Source organism: Sylvia atricapilla, chromosome 1 (genome assembly GCF_009819655.1).
Source record: "Sylvia atricapilla isolate bSylAtr1 chromosome 1, bSylAtr1.pri, whole genome shotgun sequence".
Lineage (NCBI taxonomy): Eukaryota > Metazoa > Chordata > Aves > Passeriformes > Sylviidae > Sylvia > Sylvia atricapilla.
The window spans coordinates 49,696,274-49,717,607 of record NC_089140.1 but is presented as its reverse complement, the minus strand read 5'-3'; the positions used below and the strand labels follow the sequence as shown (position 1 = coordinate 49,717,607).

Below are 21,334 nucleotides of genomic sequence, written 5' to 3'. Positions count from 1 at the left end.
CAGCATGGCGAAGGAGTTCTATTTTCTCAGTCTCAGGATAGCCTCAAATCCTTTTTGGACCCAGGAAGAACCCAGGTACTTTGCCACCTGCTACTCATAGGAAAATACACCTTTGTCAAGCAACAGCCTATGAAAAGGATCTTTGAGATTCTTTAAAATATAAAAGGCAGTTTAAATAAATGGAACTTGCAGTAATCTCAGCTTTTGCTCAACACAACTTCTATCTGCATTGAATTCTGCCTGGCCACAGAAGTCTCAGGAGAAACTGCAGTAAAAACTTGCTCCAACTACAGGTCACTTACGTGACTTCAGAGATTTTTTGTGAAAGGGAAATAAAAAGCAACAAAGTTAAAGGAGCTGCTGCTAGTTCTTCCTCCAAGGCTGAACTGCAACTTCTGAATATAGATTAATGGATACCTGAGAGTCAGAAAAAAGGGACAAGCAGGAGCAACAGGTGGCAGAAGCACGAGGTGTGCAGTGAAAGCCTGAAATACCCATCCAGTGCTTATGAGAAAAGGTGAGAAATGGCACGTGTACTGACTACTGACTTGGAATGCAATGCTGAGCACAAGGATTTGGGACTGTAGGATACAGCTGAGCCCTACTACATTAGCAAGAGCAAACAACTTCCAGAACTGTAAGTTTACTCCACAGAGATGCCAATTTTGAGGCTGGAGAAAAATCTCAGTTGTACTTTGGGCGCCTACAAATTAGATCCTACAGAAATTGGATGTGAAAGAGCATCAAGGTTTTGTCATAGCCATGAAGATCCAGGAAGTCTCTAGATAAGCAGAACAGAATGCCCTAACTGGAGTCTCCAAAGACCACGGTTCGCTGTGGAATAAAGCTTTCCAAACTCAGCATTTTGTCCCATAGTAACACTTCTCTTTCTGTGCTTCTCTCTAGTAGCCATTTTTGACCATGGTCAGATGGGACAGTGGACTGCCCAGACCTCTTGTCTGACCTGTCATTGTTCATATTAAGATTATTACAGGAAACTCCTCACTTCTGGAAGAGACTACAACCTTATTGTTTAAGAAATACGCTTGGCATCTACACTAATGTTCTTGACTAGGCTAGGAGATGGAGGATCTGTAAATACTATATTAAAATTCTGACTACATACACCTAACCAAACAAAAAAAAGAAGGGAAATAGACGGGTATGTAAACACACCCCAGTATCTTCCATAGTTGAAAGGGGATGGTCTAAAGCAAGGAATGACCAAAATACTCTGGTTCTGGCATGCTTAATTTTAATATTTTTTAAATTTGGCACTATAGGAAAAGGAGAAAAAACCATGTAATAACTTTTGGGGTTTAGATCTGCTTTATTACTGTATTTTTAGAAAAACTGAAAAATCAGTGAGTGGTTATTCTATTCTTATCTCCTCCCTTCACTTTCTATCTCCATATTTTTACTGCAGACTATGTAAAGTGAAAGCCTACATGTAAAACAATCTACATTAAAAACCACCTATATTTAATAAAGTATTATTAAAAGCCCATACTGAAATAACCAGGAATCCTAAGCATTCAGTTCTGGTACCATGTATGTTAGTCTTGTATGCAAAAAACACCATGCTTCAGGTTAAAGGAGATTACATTATAATTAGTTGTTTATTTACTTATTTATAATACTATGTGCAATAATAACAACAACAATAAATATCAATGAGATAATTTTCTTTATGGAATCTTTTAGGTGGCATTTTCTAATACTATTCTGATATATATTGCTATCAGTTCACAGTTACACTATGACAGTGCTGATCCAGCCCTATGGAAATTTTTTTTCCATTTATTAGGAATTCTTGAGATCACAATTAAAAACCAATACATTTTCAAAACATTAGCTGTATCATAGTAATGTGAAAATACATAAGGCAGCTTGTTTGCCATGTGTATCTTCTTGCAAATTTTATATTTGCTTTGCAGATCACATATGGGATTACATGAATAGGAACATGGAAAAATTACTCTTACAAAAACCCCTTACTAAAAGAACCACTTATTCATGAAAATCCTGTACCTGCAGTATGGTTCATTTCTATAGACTGATGTATTTTTTCTGAATGTGTACATGAACCATCAAAAAAGCAGCCACTTCTTTAGCAGCAAACAGTTGCTTTTGTTAGACTACCCCCGCCCTAAAAAAATGCGGATTTCCCTGTTCTAAGATCATAATTACTAAGCATTCCTCATTACACTGCTTTAAAGCCATACCATGCAAAAAAAATCCTGCCAAGGCTTTTGGCCCTCATTTTTCATCTTTCACAACCAATTTCACAATACTGACAGTTAAAAAGAATAATAGCAAAAGTCACCGAGATGTAATATACACCTCTGATGAGGGCTCTGGGTGATGGCTAATTCTTTCTAGCCACATGAAACAGGGCACACCTACAGTAAAAATTTCATCAGCACAGACTTTCTCCAGAATTTCACAGGATATTCATATATACAATAAGTGCAGTGTGGATTCCAGCAGACACCCATACATATATATACCCATATATATATTAATTTCACCAACATAAATGCTCCAGACATTAATTTTATTTATGAGAGACCCTAATAAGCTCAGTGCATACTCACAAAAACAGACAGACATGCAAACTCCTTTACAGATGAACAATTACATAAAACGGGGTCCCTTACTGTTCTCAGCTCTGCAAAAATACTGCAGTCATGAATTAAACATCACCTTCCAAAGTTCTCCGTTTTGTGCCTGCTCTGGCAAGGTTTTTGGGAACACTGATTAGAATCTGAATAGCTTTACATTACCTCCAACCTTAGGCCCACCGGCTGATCCTGGCTTTCTTGCACTGTTTGAAGGATTTCCTGGCTTTTTAGGTGCCGGAACCTTGAAGGCTGAAGCAGCTGATGATGGCCTATTTCCATCCACAGACTCTTCATCATCAAAGCTTTTGTCTAGAAAAAGATATATTAAATAAAAATAGAGCTATTAGAATGGGTGCATTTTCTTTTCCTAACCAACTATCTGCCTTCACATTTCACAGAATTTCACAAAATGCATAAATAAAAACAAGTATTTATCAGTTTGTCCTGTCTCTGACTGAGAAATAAAATGACAATGGGAAATAAACAGCATTTTGTACATCTCAAGTTCTTACAAATATTATTTTATCTTCATAATTAACCACAGTAAAACTGAGCACAAAAGCAAATCCTACACATCCACTCCCACAAAGGAAAAAATATCTTTGCACAGACTGAATTTTTTTAACCATTTCTTAATATTTTCCCAAAAGTAAAGCCCTTAATATAATTTTTATCATTCCAGTCCACCAAAGAAAAATGCTTCTCCTTTTCCTTCTTTCACTCATGCATGCATTTTCTGCTACACATCCTCCCACAATGTGTCTAACTAGCACTCCCTGTCTCCTTCCTTCCACCCAGATTTTTCAACTTACAATCACAGATCCTCTTGCAGATCAGTCGCCTCATTCCTCTGATAGCTCTTCAATCCCCTCACCCTAGGACGGACCCAGTACATCACATGGCCACATGCAGTAAATTCTTAATACTAATCAAAGATTCTATCAAAATCTGCTCGCAAACACCCTAGATCCACCACTGAGATTTGTGCCGGCATCTTTCTCTCCCTTCCCTGCACTAGGTGCTGCACAGCCAATGAGCTGCAAGGTGACATCATCTTCTGGGAGCCAACGCCAGAGGAAAAGGTGAAAATTCTCCATGCAAATAAATTCATTCCCACACATGGTAGTTGCCACTATTTCAAGCCTTCGTTAAAAAAATTAGACAGGCAGACAATATCCCGGGGCTTGCGCTCCTCTTTCCTATCATTTCAGGTTTGTGTATTTTTAATCATGAAAGAAATTCATCTCTAGTGACTAAACAGTCTCTATTCTAAATTCAAAATATTGTGCCTTAGAAGAACCCCAACATACTCCAACAGCAGAACATAATGTTTTCCCCACCCACTTAGGGAAGAAGGATTTATCTATAAGCTTGAGGACAGATAACATACTAGCCTATGGTTCCTGTAATAAATAAAATGGGCGAGGCTGAGATACAGCTGCACTACAGTAATGAAAGACCAGTTTACCATACTACCTGCTCGAAAAGCTGCCATTTTTTAAAAAACCCAAAAACACCACCAAATTAATTGCAAAGCTTCATCATTTCTGGAATGGTTAACTGTTTACCCATCGCTTAGTCAGAACTTGCTCCCAGGGAAATGTCAACTATATTTAACAACGTAGCCTCCCAGAGGAAGGCAGCTAGCATTAAAGGGTATAGCAAGGTTTTGTCCAGCAGCATTTGCAGCACCATCAAGCATCAGAACACCCTGTATTTAATGTGTCCAAGATCACTGCTGCTATAGTTAGTACATTTTTCTAGCATTTGCCAAAAGCTGTCTTTCACACTAATGAATTTCCATGATCAAAGAAACAAACCATCACAAGAAAAATATGGATGCATACTAACAATTTTCATTAACATTATTTCCTCCTCTTCTATAAACACTGATTTTTAAGAGAATCTTGCTAAGAGTAATCGTTTGGATCTGTAAACTCCGTTTCGGAGGAAAAGGCATCAGCCTTCCCCCTCACTGTCCTGTGTGTTGCCATGGAAACAGCACTCCAGCTCAGCACACAGGCTGAGCCAGAATACATTTTGATTCCTGATGCTTTTACTCTCACTATCTTAAATAGCACCCAACATCAAGATTTTGAGCAAGGAAACCACTAACATAAAGGCCAGATAAAGTGAAATGACAAACACTGTCAAAGAAGGGTAAGTGGCAAGGGTTAATATCTAGGACACCTGCAACATTACAGGTAATTTTGAAATAGCATTAGAAATAGCTTGCAGATTTTTGAACAGCATGAACAGATCAACACTGACACGTGAGTATGGAATCATGAAAACAGACTAAAAGTGAAAACATACTTTGCAAATAAAAATGGCTCTGCTGTCGCACTTTCAAATCTGATGAAGAAACAGGCAAGACTTTCATGCTTCTACCCAACAGGTCTACAATGCAGCACTGATATGCAAATATTGCACAAGCCTTTGAAACCACAAAGTTATGTGCAATACAACCTTAAAAATAGAACGGGAGCATTTGCTCATTTATGCAAAATCTCCAAACCAAGAAAAATCTAGACAATCCCAAACAACTGTGTACTTTGGGAGCCAGTGACTCAGATAAATTGATTTTATTTTACCAAACAATTCATTATGAAGGAGTATCAAAGATGGGTAACTGTAGAAGTTATTGCTCAATCCCAAAATGTACAAATAGAATTAAAAAAAAAATGCAAAGGCAGATGTTTTGACCTACTGATGTGTTGTGTATATTAGAGGATACATGGAATAGTGTTTTTGTAATACTGTCAAGTTACTTTGCCTTGTTAAAGAGTATTTTTTCTTACATTTAAAAGATTGTTAACACGGATTAAGAACCTACACTACGAAATAGTTTTATGCAGTTTTTCATTTCACATGAAATTCATCTTTTGAAAATAAATACCTTTTTTTAAGATACACGGTTCTGCTTTTTGATTTAAACCACTGATATTGGGGTGTTCTTAACCAGACTTTTCATGGTTTATGTTAAAGTAAATTAAAAATTGCTGTACAGTTACTTGAAGTGTTCCAAAGAAACAGCACAGTACCATAAGCATGTGAAATTAATGGTTGAAAAGGATCTGTTTGAATTCTATTAAGGCCAAAGTGATAATGCAGCTGAACCTCTTGTGTTCTGGATTTGTTTGTTTTTTAAACATAAGCAGGAAAATTTCATACTGCCTTTTAAACAAACCAGAGGTTTCCCCCACCCTTTTAGGCCTTTACACTTTTATTTCCCTAAGATTTACCCTCAAAATGCCCAGTGATCTTTAAGGATATTCCATTTTCAGAAATATGCCTTACACCGTGAACATTCAAAACCTGAAGTCTGTATTTACAGCACTCCATGAAAACAGAGCATTATATTTGCTTCCCCTACAGTGTGCCTTCCATGTGCTTTCACTCATCTGCAATGATCCACTTGCTGGCAGCTCCTATAAAAGCATTTCCATGTACTTCAGCATGGAGAAGCCCAGCTCCAGTGGTAACTGCGGCTCCCCAGGGCATCATCAAGGAGCAGTTCCGCTCAATCTGGCTTTACTACGCGCCTTTGGCGGGCCAAAGGACCAGGGATGGAGATTCTGACAGCCAGCACACAGAGCACGGGGATGGATGTATTTCAGAATCAAACTGGGCCTTTAATGTTCATTTTATGCAGTCTACAAGCAAAATATATTTCTACAACCCAAGTCATAAAAGTCTAAATGTAATTGATATTTCAAAGCAAAGCCGTCTGATGGACGCAAACTTTTTTCTTTCTAAAATGGCTGGATAATTTTCATTCCAGGTAATTATAACACTTTCAGAGCATCAAATTTTGCATATGCGAATACACCTGACAGCTAAGAAAGCATTATCCCAACAGTGTTTTAAAACAAAGCTCCAAGGTACTAAAAATAAAGTTGTATGAATTGCTAGCAACACACAGGAACATCTTAAAGGAAAACCACAATAAAGCAAAGACATCTGAGCCTCAGTTAAATCTCACAACACTGTTCTTGTACTTGATATGTACTATTTTAAACCATAGTGGATAAGGAGCTTTGGAAGTAAGCACACCATACAGAGAAGAGCCTGGAATCTAGTACTTCCAAAAGCTCCTACAGAAACCTGATGAGCAACAAATGCTCTCACTCTGGTACAAGCTCTCTTCCAGATGAACCATTTCAAAGCCAGAGAAGAAAAAATTCAAGAAATGGTTTTTATCTTCAGAAAGCTAGGAACTCTAAATTCAGAATCTGAACATTACAAGTTTTCTAATGAAGGGCAGAGATGAGCACCATAGAGGATGTTCTGCAGGTACAGTGCACCAAGTGAACGTCTATCAATGAACTGCTGTGCATTTCTACAAAACTTTTCAAGAGTTGTCTAACAAATCTTTCCAGTAAAAGACCCTCCAAACCAAGCTGCAGGACACATCGTAACCCAGAGTCTACTACACCTTCTGAACTTACGATTTACCAAAGTTATTTGAAGATTAAATCCAGGCAGACAGACCAAAACTTGAACAATTACAGAGCATTAAATACTAAAATTCTTAAGAAACAAACTATGCCATTTGAACTAAAAATAAACAAAATATATGTGCTATCTTCCTGCCTTGTAGCATTACTCTTGGGGGCCAGATCACAAATATATAGTGTATGTTTTTTGAAGTATCCAGAGAGATCAAAGCATAAACATTTATAATGAAACTTGATATTCAAAGAACATTCTAGTACTCCAAATATTTTAAACTTCAAAACAATCTATTTACTGTGATTTGTCTATAGAGCAGTGATTATATATCCAGTAAACATAAAGATGTATCCAGTGACAAGGAGAATCTAGAGAGGCCTCTGAAGTTTTTAATATCCAGAGAGAAAAAACATTTTATTTTCAAAGAAGATTACATTTACATAGAATACATTTATTGTCACTGCAACTCAAGTCTCAACTTTAACTCATCTGAAGATTCATATAACTAATATGACATTCTGGTACCTACCATTCTGTAAGTCATAGTAATAGAAAAATGAAATCAGTATCACCTACACAGCAGCACAAATACAAGATCTATATTCCAGAAGTGCTGTTCAGCAGTGGGAAATCAGAAGTTAATTGACTTAAAGCAGATCCTCAAGTGACATAAGGATGAAAAAACTGGATCCCTGCAGTAATACTTAAATGAAGCTGGCAATAAAAGCAAATCTGGATACTGTTTTCAGTAGCAACATCTTACATATCTAACACAACTAGGTTTGTAAATACCAATTTGCAGCATTTTACTGTAGACTGCCAATAGTCAAACCAGAGCACACAGTATATTTAATATTTACATGTTTAATAAAATGGCTAAATACTAAGTGTTTTCCACCTTCTGTTAACACTTCCTTTTTCACACCATGAAACATTTATGAGGACGACTGCAAAATCCTGCCTAAGCAAAAAAAAAAAAACCACAAACCAACAACAAAGCCCAAGTAGATGAACTCTTCACATTTTCCAGGTCACCCCCCGCTTCTCTGCCTACCAAGACACCCACTGCCAGTCTCCCTTCAGTGACTTACAAACATAGACTTCATCAATTACTTGGAACATCTGGGACTGGATCATTAGCTCAATTCCAGATGAACTGGTGTGGCCTACAACAACTCCTGTCAAGCATGAAAATGAAGCCACAAGCACTACACATGCATCAAGTTAGCTGATCCCTCTAATCCATACTTCAAGCCAATGCCCCACATCATTTAGTGAGAACTTTATCCCTTACACATCAGACATTCCATACAGTCCAAATCTGTTTGTCCTGACACAAAGGACAGGATTCATTTGCCTAAGCACAGTCATCTAAAACCAGTTTAGACAGTCCTGGGCATCCTGTCTGGCGGCCAGCTGACATTCCAGAAGGCCACAGATCTCTTTCGGGTCTCATGTCACGCCTGCTCACTCCGCGTGGCTACTGCGGATACTGCAAGGCACACCCATGGCTGGACAGACGAACTGCACCTAAGAAGCTCCAGATCTGCCATAAAGGCATCGCTCCTTGACATTCTCCCTGTGCCACAGCAGGTCTTGGGATCCTAAACCACTGGGAGACAAATTCTCATGCCCAAACAAACGCCTGATCTCCACAATGACGGAGCACGGCTCTTCCAGAGACAATAGTGGAGGCACAGAAGCAACATGCGGCCACTTGCTGATGAATTTAACTTCACTTCATGATACCTCCTTTGTTCCTTTTTGCCTTCCTGAAGGAAGCAACTGTACCAACGACTCAGTGCTGGCAAATTATTCTCTTTTGTGCAATATATGCTGATGCTCATCAGCAAAACCTCAAACTCCTACCAAAAGAGCCACCTTTTTCTGCAGTAACTTCATAGGTGATGGATGAGACTAAAAAAAAACTAATGAGAACAGTGTTTAAAGAACAACAGAACTTGGTTCAAAAATCTCTAAAGTTCTTGAACCAAACATATTCTTTCATGCTATTTTTCAGGCAGTTCCAGTGAACTAGTGTCTCCAAAAAAAGAAAAGGCAGCAAGTAAGGGGAACAAGAGTCAGTAACAGGAATAAGGCAAATATCTATCAGTTAAATTTTGCTGTTGATCTGAGCTCAAATTTTTATGAAGTTCCCCTAAGTTTTCAACAAGCAAAGCAAAATGCAGCTCTCCTACATTCCATTGATCAGTTACAGCACTTCTGTACAGTTACAGCAGGTGTATCACCTGCTCACATCTGCTTTTGGGTTTTTTTGTTCTGGTGTAGGCATTGGTCTTTTTGAAAACATGACCCTCATTGAACAGGACAAAAGAAAAGGAAAATGAGGAAGAAGATACTAGACCTAACAGGCTTTTGAAAAAGAAATACTTGGGAGTGGGTATGCCACATGCCATGATGATTATCCACATTTATACTGGCCTGTTCTAATAACATAAGTAGTTTATCCATTCTGCTCTATGGTTTCATGAAGGATGATGTTCAAAAAAGGTTAATTCAGAAAAAAATTGGCATATCCCCAGTCTTATTTTCATAACCCCAAAGAAAAGGTAGTCTTACAGTTTAGCTTACGACTGACTGTCTGGCTGAAAGACAAGATTTAACTACAGGTTTCAAATAAAGCTGCAACAGGCTCAAATAAGCAATGGAGCTAATTTTGCTCCCAAGTAAAGCTTCAATCCCATTCCTACCTCTGGAGTATCTTCTGTAAACCTAAGCACTTTTCTAATTTTTACCTATTAAAGTTTAAGATGGTTTCTGCAAATCTTGCCGTATTTTATATTTTTATAGCATCTGTAAAATTACCATAGTCCACATGTTCAATTAATAAATCATTTAGTCCTTTCTAAATTCTTGCAATTGGACTCTCCTTTGTCATACATGTGTAAGATTTCCCAAATGTTACTCCCAGCAAACTTACTGAAAACTCAAGATGCAGTCAATATCACCATGTTTTAAACCCCATCAATTTCACTTTATTTACATCTTTCCTGAGACACATACAATAGCCTAATACATACACATACAACACCGAATAGTCTACAATCTATTCGTAAATGAAGCACCATATTCTCAGTAAAAGGGGAAGAGAAAGATGAGGTTCTCCAGAACTCATGACAAGGCAACACCTAAAACAGGACTCAAGACAAAACAACAAGGCTTAAATAACACTACGTAATGTTATTGTTCTTCAACATCTGCACTATGTTATTGCTGCAGGCCATGCGGTTCGGATCACTATGTCCAGCATTGAAATGTTAACAATCAGGTGCCTTTTAGGCAGGGGGAAGGCAAAAAGGTGTAGAAAGGACACAGACCTGCCTTGATTAAAGTTTTTGACACTTTAAATACACAGGTTGAGTCACTAGCTGTAGCACAGAAATTGACGGGATACTCCTCTATTTTAGCACAAAGTAAAACATGCCTACCACAGCACAAATGTTTTGCTCTCTTGTGAAATACCAGAATTAAAGCTGAGAAAGACAGTAACTTCAGAAGCACTCAAGATTTCTGCTAAATGAGTGAGTACTCCCTCAGAGAGTTTCCCTACCCAGACACTGACTAAAATGAAGGCAGGTAAAAAAAAAAAAAAGAAAAATCTCCAATAGAATTTTTAGTTGATGCCTGGTTAATTTTTGTGAGTCACTTTACACAAAAAAGACTCATACTTTCTATCCAAAGTGATGGTTCATTTAATTGTTGCAGCCTGTCAGAATTCAGAGCTCACTTGTGGCCAAACCCTTCACTCCACTGCCCTCTAAAAAAGTTGCCACTTCAAATATCTTCTTGAAGTATAAACTCCACTATTTGCATTTAAAATGTTCTGTAAGCCAACAGCAGTCTTTGCTCAGCAGACTTGGTTTAATTACTGTCTTATCTCAGTTTCAGAAGTCATTCTTTCTTTCTTCACAAATTCCTTTTGCTTATACATCAAGTATCCAACTCTCAGCAGCACCAACATTTTCTTCAGTGAATCTAATGAACTGCTTTAAAACTAATATATTTATCACAAAAATACATTTTATCTAGAAACCACTATCCATAAACTGCAATAACACAGCTAGCATTATCGATGTATTTAAGTTCGGAAAAGTAGAAAAAAGGACCATCATATTTCCCTATCTGCAGCTAACTCAATCAAACAATTGATATCTACTGAGGAATGATTCAATTCAGGACATTTCCAGCACTTGATTCAGTCACAAAGAAGCACTTTGGGCTTAATGACTTGGATTTTCAAACCATCAATTACATCACAGCAAGGGTAAGAGAGGCACTTGTAAGTACCACATTCATTCATCTTTAAAGTATATCACAAGTACATGAGCTAGGGAAGGGGCATTGAATATATATAACACCAATGAGAAGGTTTACAAACAGGGAGCTTAAATTGTGATTTACTGTTAGAGCATGACAGTGACAAATGTAATTCTACCAGAGATCATGATAGTTCCTAACATTTGCATTAGTTTTTAGTGTAGCAAATTTCTGCATGCTCAGCTCAATTTACACGTTGAAAGTGCAAAACAGCAAGGCAGATTGACAAATAAAGCATAGATACTAGAAGCAGAAAGTGTAATATGAGCACATAGCAGGTAAGATGTTGAGAGACTTTTCTGAATTTTAGATCCATGTAGTTTAGGAATTAAAAGTTAGTATCCGCACATGAAAACATGCACACCACAGCACAGGACGGAAGGGGTTGTTAATGGCCTTTCAGCTCACTGACCCACCTGACCTCTGCCTCACATAGTCAGAAGCAGAGATTAAGAAAATGTGGCTAATTATTTTATTTTGGTCTCAATGCTGCCACTTCACTTGTGCGTTATAAAACCGGTGATTTTAAGAGGTGCGACTCTCCGCAAACTGGACTTTTTAACATAAAATCATAGAATGTTTGAGTTTTAAGGGACCATAAAGACTGTCTAGTTCTAACCCTCCTGCCATGGGCAGGGACACCTTCCACTCTATCAGGTTGCTCAGAGCTCCATCCAACTTGGCAGTGAACTCCTCCAGGGATGGAGCATCCACAGCTTCTCTGGGCAGCCTGCTCCACTGGCTCATGACCTCCAATGAAGAATTTCTAATCTAAATACACCTTTTTCAGTTTAAAGCTGTTCCGCCATCCCTCTCCAGCTTTCCTGTAGGCCCCCTTTTGGTACAGGAAAGTGCTGTATGGTCTCCCTGAAGCCTCCTCTACTCAGGGCTAAACAATCCCAATTCACTCAGCCTGTCTTCAGAGAAGGGGTGCCCCAGCCTTCTGATCATCTTTGTGGCCTCCTGTGAACTCACTCAACAGCTCACCTCCCTTGCCCTGCTAACCACAGCACTTTTGATGCAGCCCAGGACAGAACTGGGTTTTTGGGCTGCAAGCCCACATTGCCAACTCATGACCAGCCTCTCATCCAGCACCAGCACCTCAGCAGCTAAAAAACTCACACCAGATCTGGAAAATCTGAAGTGCCTGGCATATGGCTAGGCAACATTAGTAGCTACCATTTCTCTAATATTTTGGGAACATGATTCAACCCCCAAATAATACACAGAGACTGTTTCTGGCAGTGTTTCTAATGAGTTTGTAAAAATTGACTTGACAATGCAAAGAAATTTTAAACAAAAACAATCTACACAGAAATGTAGAAAGCTTGACCTTTAAGTTCAGTAGCAAATCTCACACTGTGTCAGCTGATTGACCAAAGGACTTGTAACAGGTCAACAAACAAACCAATCCATAATGATAAAGGATTTTTTTGTCAAATTGAAATCTACTCATGCTCATTGCTTAGGCAATCATGGAACACCATGGAGCTCTTGACATCGGATGAAAGCAGAAATATCTATTTTGAAGAAAATAAGATTTTTTTGCAGGCTGCCAAGAGCTTTGTTCTACAACTTCAGCCCTTCTCACCATTCCTCAGGCTCCAACCATCCGTAACTTTGAGGGCTTTAAAGTTTTTTCTCAGTTCAACTGAAGAATTTTCACATTAATTAAATACATATGAAGAAGAACCAGAGAAATTCTGGTACTATGAAACTGTTGCCTACACTTCAGTATAGCTGGAAACTTCTGAGTTTTAAATTGTAGTTACTTCTTATAAGAGTCTACATACACAGATGGTTTTCAAAAGGTACTTTCAAATTATCAACTGCGCTTTCCAGCTGTTGCTATGAAAGAGTATTTTGATGAACGAGCTGGGCAAAGAAAGCAGATACAAAATCCAAAACACAAGTCTTTAAAATTAAGATGCTTTTATAAATACAATAAACAGAATGGAATGCTTTAATTTATTTCTACAAAATTCTGCTTTAGGTCAATACTACAGGAGACCCTTCACCTCTGAAGGCATTTCAGATACTGAAATGACTCCAATGTAGCTTACTTGCTCATCAGTATTTATTACCGGAAGACTTTATAAAAAATAACATGTAACAGTAGGGAAATACTCCTAACATTTCAGAGATAACAAAGATGAAAATAAACCCTGCAAGGCAAATATCCAATCAGTCAAGTGGAAGATTCTTGCAACATCTATCAAAGTAAACCCTTAGTAGGCCTTAAATTTCTCCTGTGGCTGTTCACAATTCTAATGTTTTTTTTTGTTTTGTTTTTTTTTCCCAAATGTACCTTGAAAAATTATAATAACAACCTCCCAACAAACAACCAAAAAACATGTAATATTACCAATAGTCTGGAATAATCAAAAACATGCAGATAGAATGGAAAACACCAAAAGAATTTTTTATCATGCAAATTGTTCTTAAAACTAGTAACTCCTAATTGTCCAGCACTCCAGACAACCAACACCTTTGGACTACAGATTAAACATATCTGGAAATCTGTTTAGTGAAGTCGTGTTTAATGAAAACAACAACCACCACCACCCACAAAATTCCTTGATATTTTGAAAATGTCGTTTAGAAACAGGAAGAAAACACTCGTAGTTATTACCCTAGAATCAGGCGCACTGATCATTCTAGAAGCTATGCTAGTTTTGAGAAAACAACTCTGTCTGTCATATGCTTGCAGCTTTCTTTTTTAAATAAAAAAACGCTCTGAGTTGCACTTGGAATTCTTCCTTGAATATTTTCTATTCACATCAGTCTTGAACCTTGCTATATTCATCCGTTATCTTAGAAGAAACTGCATCTTTTCATATAGCCCTTGGCTTGTTTACACATTCCCTCCCTCTCCCAGTCAGCTGCTGCACTTTCCCACTGTTCTTTTACCGTCTATTATTGCACTTGATAGACAAAACACAGAATCTATGCTAATCACTGGGAGTAGCATGTGACCTTACTGTGAAAATAAGCTTTGCACAGGTTTGGTTCAGAACAGGAATCTCATTCCAGCTCACAGTATCTGTCCTTCCTCTCTGAGGCACCATGAGTACAGCCATTTCCCAAAGCAATGTGCCCACCAACTGCTAATGACAGCAGAGGAGCGCTGGGGAGCAATTAGAAGAAAAGGAGCTGGTGCAGGTGGAGTCAGCGTGTTAAAGAAAACACAGGCCCAAACAAGAACAGAAAAGGGAACAAGTGAAATGCTTCTATCCTGCACAAAAACTTCTGCTACTATTTATATTCCCACACCCAGGAGACAGCTCTGAATGGTACAAAGCACCACAGTTACATCCTGACCAACTTCTAGGCCAGTGTAGCAATTGCTTTATTACCATCATTCACAGGACTCTGTTAAGTTTAAAAAGTCTCCAACCAGAGGATAAGAAAAATCAGAAATACACCTCAGAAATCCATATGCACTAAAATAACACACATATTTTAAAATCAACCTAATGTCTCAAACATTACTGTAACTTCCATCCCTTTAATACGTCCAATTCCTTATTCAGTCAAAAAAAAAATTAAAACTGTACAGCACCCACACTTCACAGAAACTAGTTAATCAGATTAAAGACTCAGGAAGACAGCCTTCCCTCAGAAAAAACATCAGGGAATGGAAGATAATTGTTCTCGTGCTTTAGGACCATGCATACATTAATCAAGTATTTTGAAAGAAGACAAAACACAAAATTTGATATGCATACGCAGTAACATAAAAGGATAATTTCTATTCATAAACCAGTCACATATGCTTTACCATCTAAACTCTGACAAGTGCTTAAAATGATGAAACATCATTACATTGTATGCTATTTACATAAAAATACACTAATAAATAACGAAGTGCTTATTCATGATATGATACAAACAGTATACTTAGTATACACTAGTGCAACAAATGTGTGTACCAAATACGCCCTCTTACAAAGCTGATTACATGCTTTTAGATAGCCCTCAAATACCTTATGTCTGGTACTGCAATATGTTTAGTACATCTTAAGAAAACCTATGTCTAATCTTCCCTTTAAGGCCATTTGTAGTTTTAGGCAGATAATTTTGTCTTTATCCTAATTACCTTGTTCAACTGGGATCAAGGCAGTCCCTCACCTACGAAATAACAGGGTAACATAGCACAGACTGCCAACAAGGTGAGGAAACACCAGTGGAAGCTGCTGAATTACAAACCCTGGAGAGAACGCGCAACGCGACGTGCGCACGGCGATTCCGTTCGCCACCTCCTCAGCAGCCTAATCTGGTTACCAACGGATAATGGCAGAAATGCATTATCCTCTCCAAGGAACAAGGAAACCAGAGCGAGGAACGGCTCCTGGCTGGTTTTCCTCAGCAGCCTCCACAACTTCCAGGGCAAGCACAGACCTCCATTCACACAAGTACGTGAAATGCCTTTAAGACTGAGGCAGCACGCACTTTCCCACTGGCCTGCGTTCAGTACAGTAGAAGTTACGGTCCATTTGTTTGCTGGGCCACAAGCACAGAATTTTCTCTTCCCCCTCTACATTCTTCCAACAATAGCTTGGAGAGCCTGAGACAGTTAATATGGGGGCAAACAGAAAACCTGGTTCTCCCCTTTAATCTTCACTTGAGAAATCAGATTAAGATTCAACTCCTAAGCATCATGTTTTATTTACATTTCTGCTTGTGCTCAAGAAAACTGGAAAAAAAATAATCCAAAAGGTTCCAATATGCTAATGTCTAGCATTCAGGATAAAATTGACATTACTACTTCTAAATAGCATTTCCAAACACACTCTGCGATTGTGTAACACATCTAGGCTGATTAAATGAGCAAACCAAACAAGACAAGTTAAAAGATCCATTCTCTGGAGTATCTGCACAATGCCTTCAGCCTAGTCTCATAAATATTAAGTTAAACATACATACTGGCCACAACAAAGTGACAACTGGCCAAGAAAAGACATTTCGCAAAGGCTGCAGAATCACTAACCTTAAAAGATTTTCTTCTGCGTTGCATATATTAGGAAGAAATATAGAATATTTGCAAAACAGCAAAACAGCAGACTGCAACCAAACCATCATTTCAATTAGAAAGAAAGATTGAGAAGTTTTTATAATAGTAACTAAGGTTTTGTTTTCCCTTGCAGTTTCATAACACAACATCAGAAGACTGAATTCCTTGTAAATGTGGTAAGCAGTAGTTTTAAGAGAGACCAACAGCTACATAATCATCCTACACACTGTTAATTGTATCTGGCATTATTGCTCAAAGCTCCTACACAGAATGTCAGCTGACTGCCTGAACAGTACTTTGTTCTTAGTGCCTTTGTTAGTGACGAATTAAATTATACAGAAGAGAGCTCCACAACCACCCTCACTTCATAAACCTCGACCATTACAGAATTACAAAAATCCTACAGCTTTGCCTAGAGAATGCAGATATTTCCTAACATGCTACAACTTGTATTCTTAATCTGCAAGTTACCACAATTCATGTTTACACCATGGAGAGCTGTGTTGCTTCACAGGAAGGAAACAAAGATGAAGAAAAACATTTCCAAAAAAAAATAAAAATCTCAGCAAGAGTGAGCTTGGTACACTATCAAGTTCTACAAAGACCATGACTTTCCTTGCACCTTGTAAATGACAAAAATAAAAACATCAAAGAACTGATTAAATTTTTTTTTTAGACTGTACAATCCAGACATAATTTCACTGCTCTGGTCACACTCATTATCTCTTTCAGCCTCTGACATATGAAAGAACTAACTGAAAAACACACATTTCAGGTTGCCTCAATAAAGGGTCTCTCTCAGGACACTTACAACTACTGTTTCAGCAAATTCGGATAAAAGATTTAATTTTAATCTTTGATCTTTATAAATCATCTTTTTCATGCAAATCTATATGCAGTCACTCGTAAAAGCACAGCCATCCTGCCTCATCACTAAACTTGCTGCAAGTCAAATGAGAGTCCCAAGTCTCTCTAAAAATAATAACGCATATATAGAAAGTCATCAAGGTATTAGGCTCAGAGAACTCTGGCTGACACGCACACCCAAGAGGTGTCATAGAAATAAGACATATGTCTAGTTTTTAACGAAAGCACAACCATTTAGTCTGTATTGCTTTACTGACCTACTTTCCATTGGTTTGTGTAACAATACACTGTGCACTGAAGGAAACGTAGTAACATCCCATGTCTTTATTAAATATACATCTCCAACTCCAGCAGCAAGGCTCTTCCTTTATAGCTATGCTGAGTAAGTATGAATTTCTTCACCTAACAGGGCATAACTATTTCCAAAGCAGTATAGTAAATTCTGCCTTATCTTGTAGAGGTGGCCAACACAAGTAACACCGCGAGGCGAGAGGGCTAAACACAACGCCAACATAAAAATGCACAGCGGAATTTGCCAGAGTGGTAAATAATTGAGATCACGGGCCATCCCAGGGACCCGGGCAGGGGTAAAATTCTAAGGAGGGCTGGAGCTGCCCCGGTGCCCTCCGGCGGCGGCACGCAGCAGCCATCGCGCAGCGCCCGGCTCGGGCGGAAGCCAAGCCCGCCGGCCCGAGACGCCAGCCCGCCACGCCGAGATCCCCGGGCCGCCGGCAGCCCCCCTCAGCCCTGCGCCGGCCGCCAGGGGCACGGCGCTCCCCACTCACCGTCCCCCACAGCCATCATGCCCGGCGCTGCGGCGGGAGGGCGAGCGCGGCGGCTCCCGGCCGGATCCCCGCCGGATTCCTGCCGGCGCCCCGCCGCTACAGCCGCCGCCTCGCTTCAAAATAGCAGTCCCGCCTCGCGAGGGAGCTCCGCGCCGGCCCGGCCCCCGGCTCCGCCCCCGCCGCCAGCCCCGCACCGGGACGGGCCCCGAGGACAGCCCGGCCCCGGGGACAGCCCGGCCCCGGGGACAGCCCGGCCCCGGGGACAGCCCGGCCCCGGGGACAGCCCGGCCCCGCCACCACCGCGGGAACGAACCGAGACCAGCGGCAGCGACCTCCGCCAGGGACCAGCACTCCGCAGAACAGACATCGACCAAAACGTAACGCAACGCGAAATGAAACAATAAAGCCCGGAGGAAGTAGGAAAGGGCTCCGCTGAAGAAAGCTGCTGCTCTTGGAGTTTTCCGAAGACTTGTTTGGAAAGCCTCCGGCAACTTTACAAGAGAAACTGCTTCCAAAGCATGCGTGCAACACTTGCTGGGGAGCAGCAGTGACAGCCCGCCCGGAGCCTGAGCTGCTGATCAGAGCTGGTACCCGAATCTACGTTTTAGGGTGACGTGCTGAGGGTAGAGAGTGCAATCCAACACTGATCAAAACAGAGAGTAGCAAGTAAGGAGTACCAATTTACTTAAGTCTTGCCAATAGGAAAGTTTAAAACTCAGGCAGACTGTAGCATATGCTGTTGCACAGAGCATGTGAACCATGCATTTGCAAGGAGCTAGACACAGTTCTCTGCAGTAATAATCCAAGAACTCAGTCAAAAACCTTAAAACCAGTGGAAGCATCAGCTTCTTTTCTTCCAAATGGGCTTGAACTGACCAGTACACTTCACTGGTCAGTAAATTTTCCGATTTAAAATGATAAGCCATCAGGAAGAACAGCTGAAATTGAAAATGATATGGCTACATTTTGACCACCTGCACTGAGCAAGCCAAAGGAATACATGCAGCTTGAAACCTCTATAAAATAATCACGGCAGCTATCACCAGTATTCCCAAACGATATATATTCATGTTGTGCCGCACTGGTGAGCTCTATTAAGAGTATGTCGTCACTGTCTCCATAGTAACTGTATTTCCAAATAGAAAACAGCAAAGGGAAATAAAAAACAATAGAGTAATGTGGAAAAACAGATACACGCTAGTGCTATGGATTTTTATTTGCCCCTTTTTTTTCCCAGGAGAACATATATTTCAGCTGCATCTTCATCACCCATAACACAGCTCGCCTACACCATGATACAAACATCACATATCCTACCTGTCATATTTTGTGTTTGTAAAGCCAGCCCTTTGAGCCACTAAACATTAAAATGGAAAAAGTGCACGGGTTGAATAGAGATGTACGATTTATCTTTAGCTCAATCATTCTGCTGAGTGCAGCAGGGAGCTCAGTATTAATAGTTTCCCCACATTCGTTTTAATTCCCTGTCTCAATAATGACACTACTACTCAATATAGAGTCTGCTTGAATTCTCTTAGAGAAAACAGTATTTACAAATCTCAGGCAGCAGAAACAAGTGCTTTTGTAGCGCTGAGATTGGCTGCCAGTTCTGTTTCCATAGAAATGAACACTGACTTGCTGAAAAATGGGGGGGTGCTTTAAAGAATCTTCTCCAGTTTGGAAGGCTACATACAGTTCTGGTGGACTGAAAGGGCAAAACCAGCAGCACGCAGAAGATACTGCTTAAGAGGCAAACATCCTGATATGAGTCTTATAATATGCATCATTATGAATGCAAACAAATCCCAAGGTTTGCATAGCAGCACGTTCATTCACATAACTCACATTAAAGAAATTATCTCTGATTTTACTATACATATCTCAGAGTAAAAAAATAAAAAAATCAAAGGTCAGCTGGAGAGGCAAGCTAGCAGTGGGATATTACTTAAGGCTGAAAGCCATTCTCATCAGGCAAAAGCACTAAAATTCTGGCCCAGTTCCCTTGTTAGACATGGTACTTCCTCATGTGCTGGCTTTTGAAACTCATTACATCCTACAGCAATTATTCCATCCTTAAGTGTTTGAATGTACTTTCCACCTCATCTACCCTCCAAGAGGATCTGTCAGTCCCTAATGGTAACTTGTTCTCCTCCTCCTCTTTACCATTCCATCACAGATCAGATTCAATAAATTAAAGAGGTAACACAAGACGAAAGGGACTGTTCTCACTAGATCCCCTCTAGCACATTCAAAAGGGTAAGTTATTAAATCCACCAGTGTGCTAAGATGGAAGGAAGGAGACCTTTTCCTGTCTTACCTATATTTCTCCCACAAGTATGCTAACACATGAACTCTAAAGTGTTAAATCATGTTAGCACAAACATTTTTTTAGACATGTATTTGTTTTGACTATCAATATAGTATAGAAAACATTTTTGTATCAGGCTGTTAAAAGCTGCAAGCTTTGACTCTTTATACCTCTTTTTCTTCTTAAGTACATGCTGGATAAAAAGACCGAATTACTGACGTTAGTATTATTTGATGAGAGAATCCTAACTCACATCCCTGCATTCTCAGAAACTAGGTCAACACACCAAATATTCACTACCACAGCAGTGTCACTCAGGACTACGAAGAAGATGACATCTTCCAAGGTCACATTAAGAAGTTCCTTCCTATCCATCACACACTGGACAAGGCCCCCACAGTACAGTCACCCTACTTGGGGACAGTAACTCTACCTGGCAAAAAGCCATTTCTTTTGCTGTTAAGAAGGCCCACTATGGAGTTTAATCATATTAAAGCCAGATGAAGTGTTTTTGTGCTTTCCACCTTCCCTCTGCCTCCCCCTGCTTGGGAAAGACAACCGTATTTCCCCTCTACCATCCCAAATCCTACTACAAAATATCCAAAGCATAAAAAAACACCCCCCAACACTGTAACAGATGTATTTAGCCACTAAAATTTGGCCTTTATCCAGAGATATTTGATAAAGCTCCTGAAAGAAAAGTTGGAACCAAGGCTACAGGAATTCAGCAGTAACTTTAAATCTACACGTGCAAGCAGTAAATACAAACTGTCCTTCAGAGAATAATGAAACACAAAGCCAAGATAAAGCACTAACAATAGAAGAATACCTTTGCAATAACATCGAAAAACTGCCTAGATGGAAGCAACAGATGAACTAGGTTCAAGCAAAAATACTGAAACCAAGGTATTAAGAAGGATTCTGTCATTTATGGTACCAAAAC

General features: G+C 39.5%; 2 protein-coding genes across 24 annotated transcripts in view; one reads left to right on the top strand and one right to left on the bottom strand.

Moving 5' to 3' along the window:
* Positions 1–21,334, top strand: part of FBXL2 (F-box and leucine rich repeat protein 2) — a 411,994-nt gene that overhangs the window by 192,743 nt on the left and 197,917 nt on the right. The window lies entirely within an intron of this gene.
* Positions 1–21,334, bottom strand: part of CLASP2 (cytoplasmic linker associated protein 2) — a 140,839-nt gene that overhangs the window by 81,632 nt on the left and 37,873 nt on the right. For 16 of the 23 annotated variants that reach the window (XM_066322207.1, XM_066322240.1, XM_066322220.1 and 13 more), the window contains exon 8: positions 2,787–2,933. In XM_066322207.1, coding sequence (XP_066178304.1) covers positions 2,787–2,933 — 147 coding nt within the window. Of the gene's footprint in view, positions 1–2,786; positions 2,934–3,436; positions 3,758–18,083; positions 18,165–21,334 lie in introns of those variants that run through there. The other 7 variants (XM_066322302.1, XM_066322307.1, XM_066322310.1 and 4 more) reach the window with 5 other exon arrangements.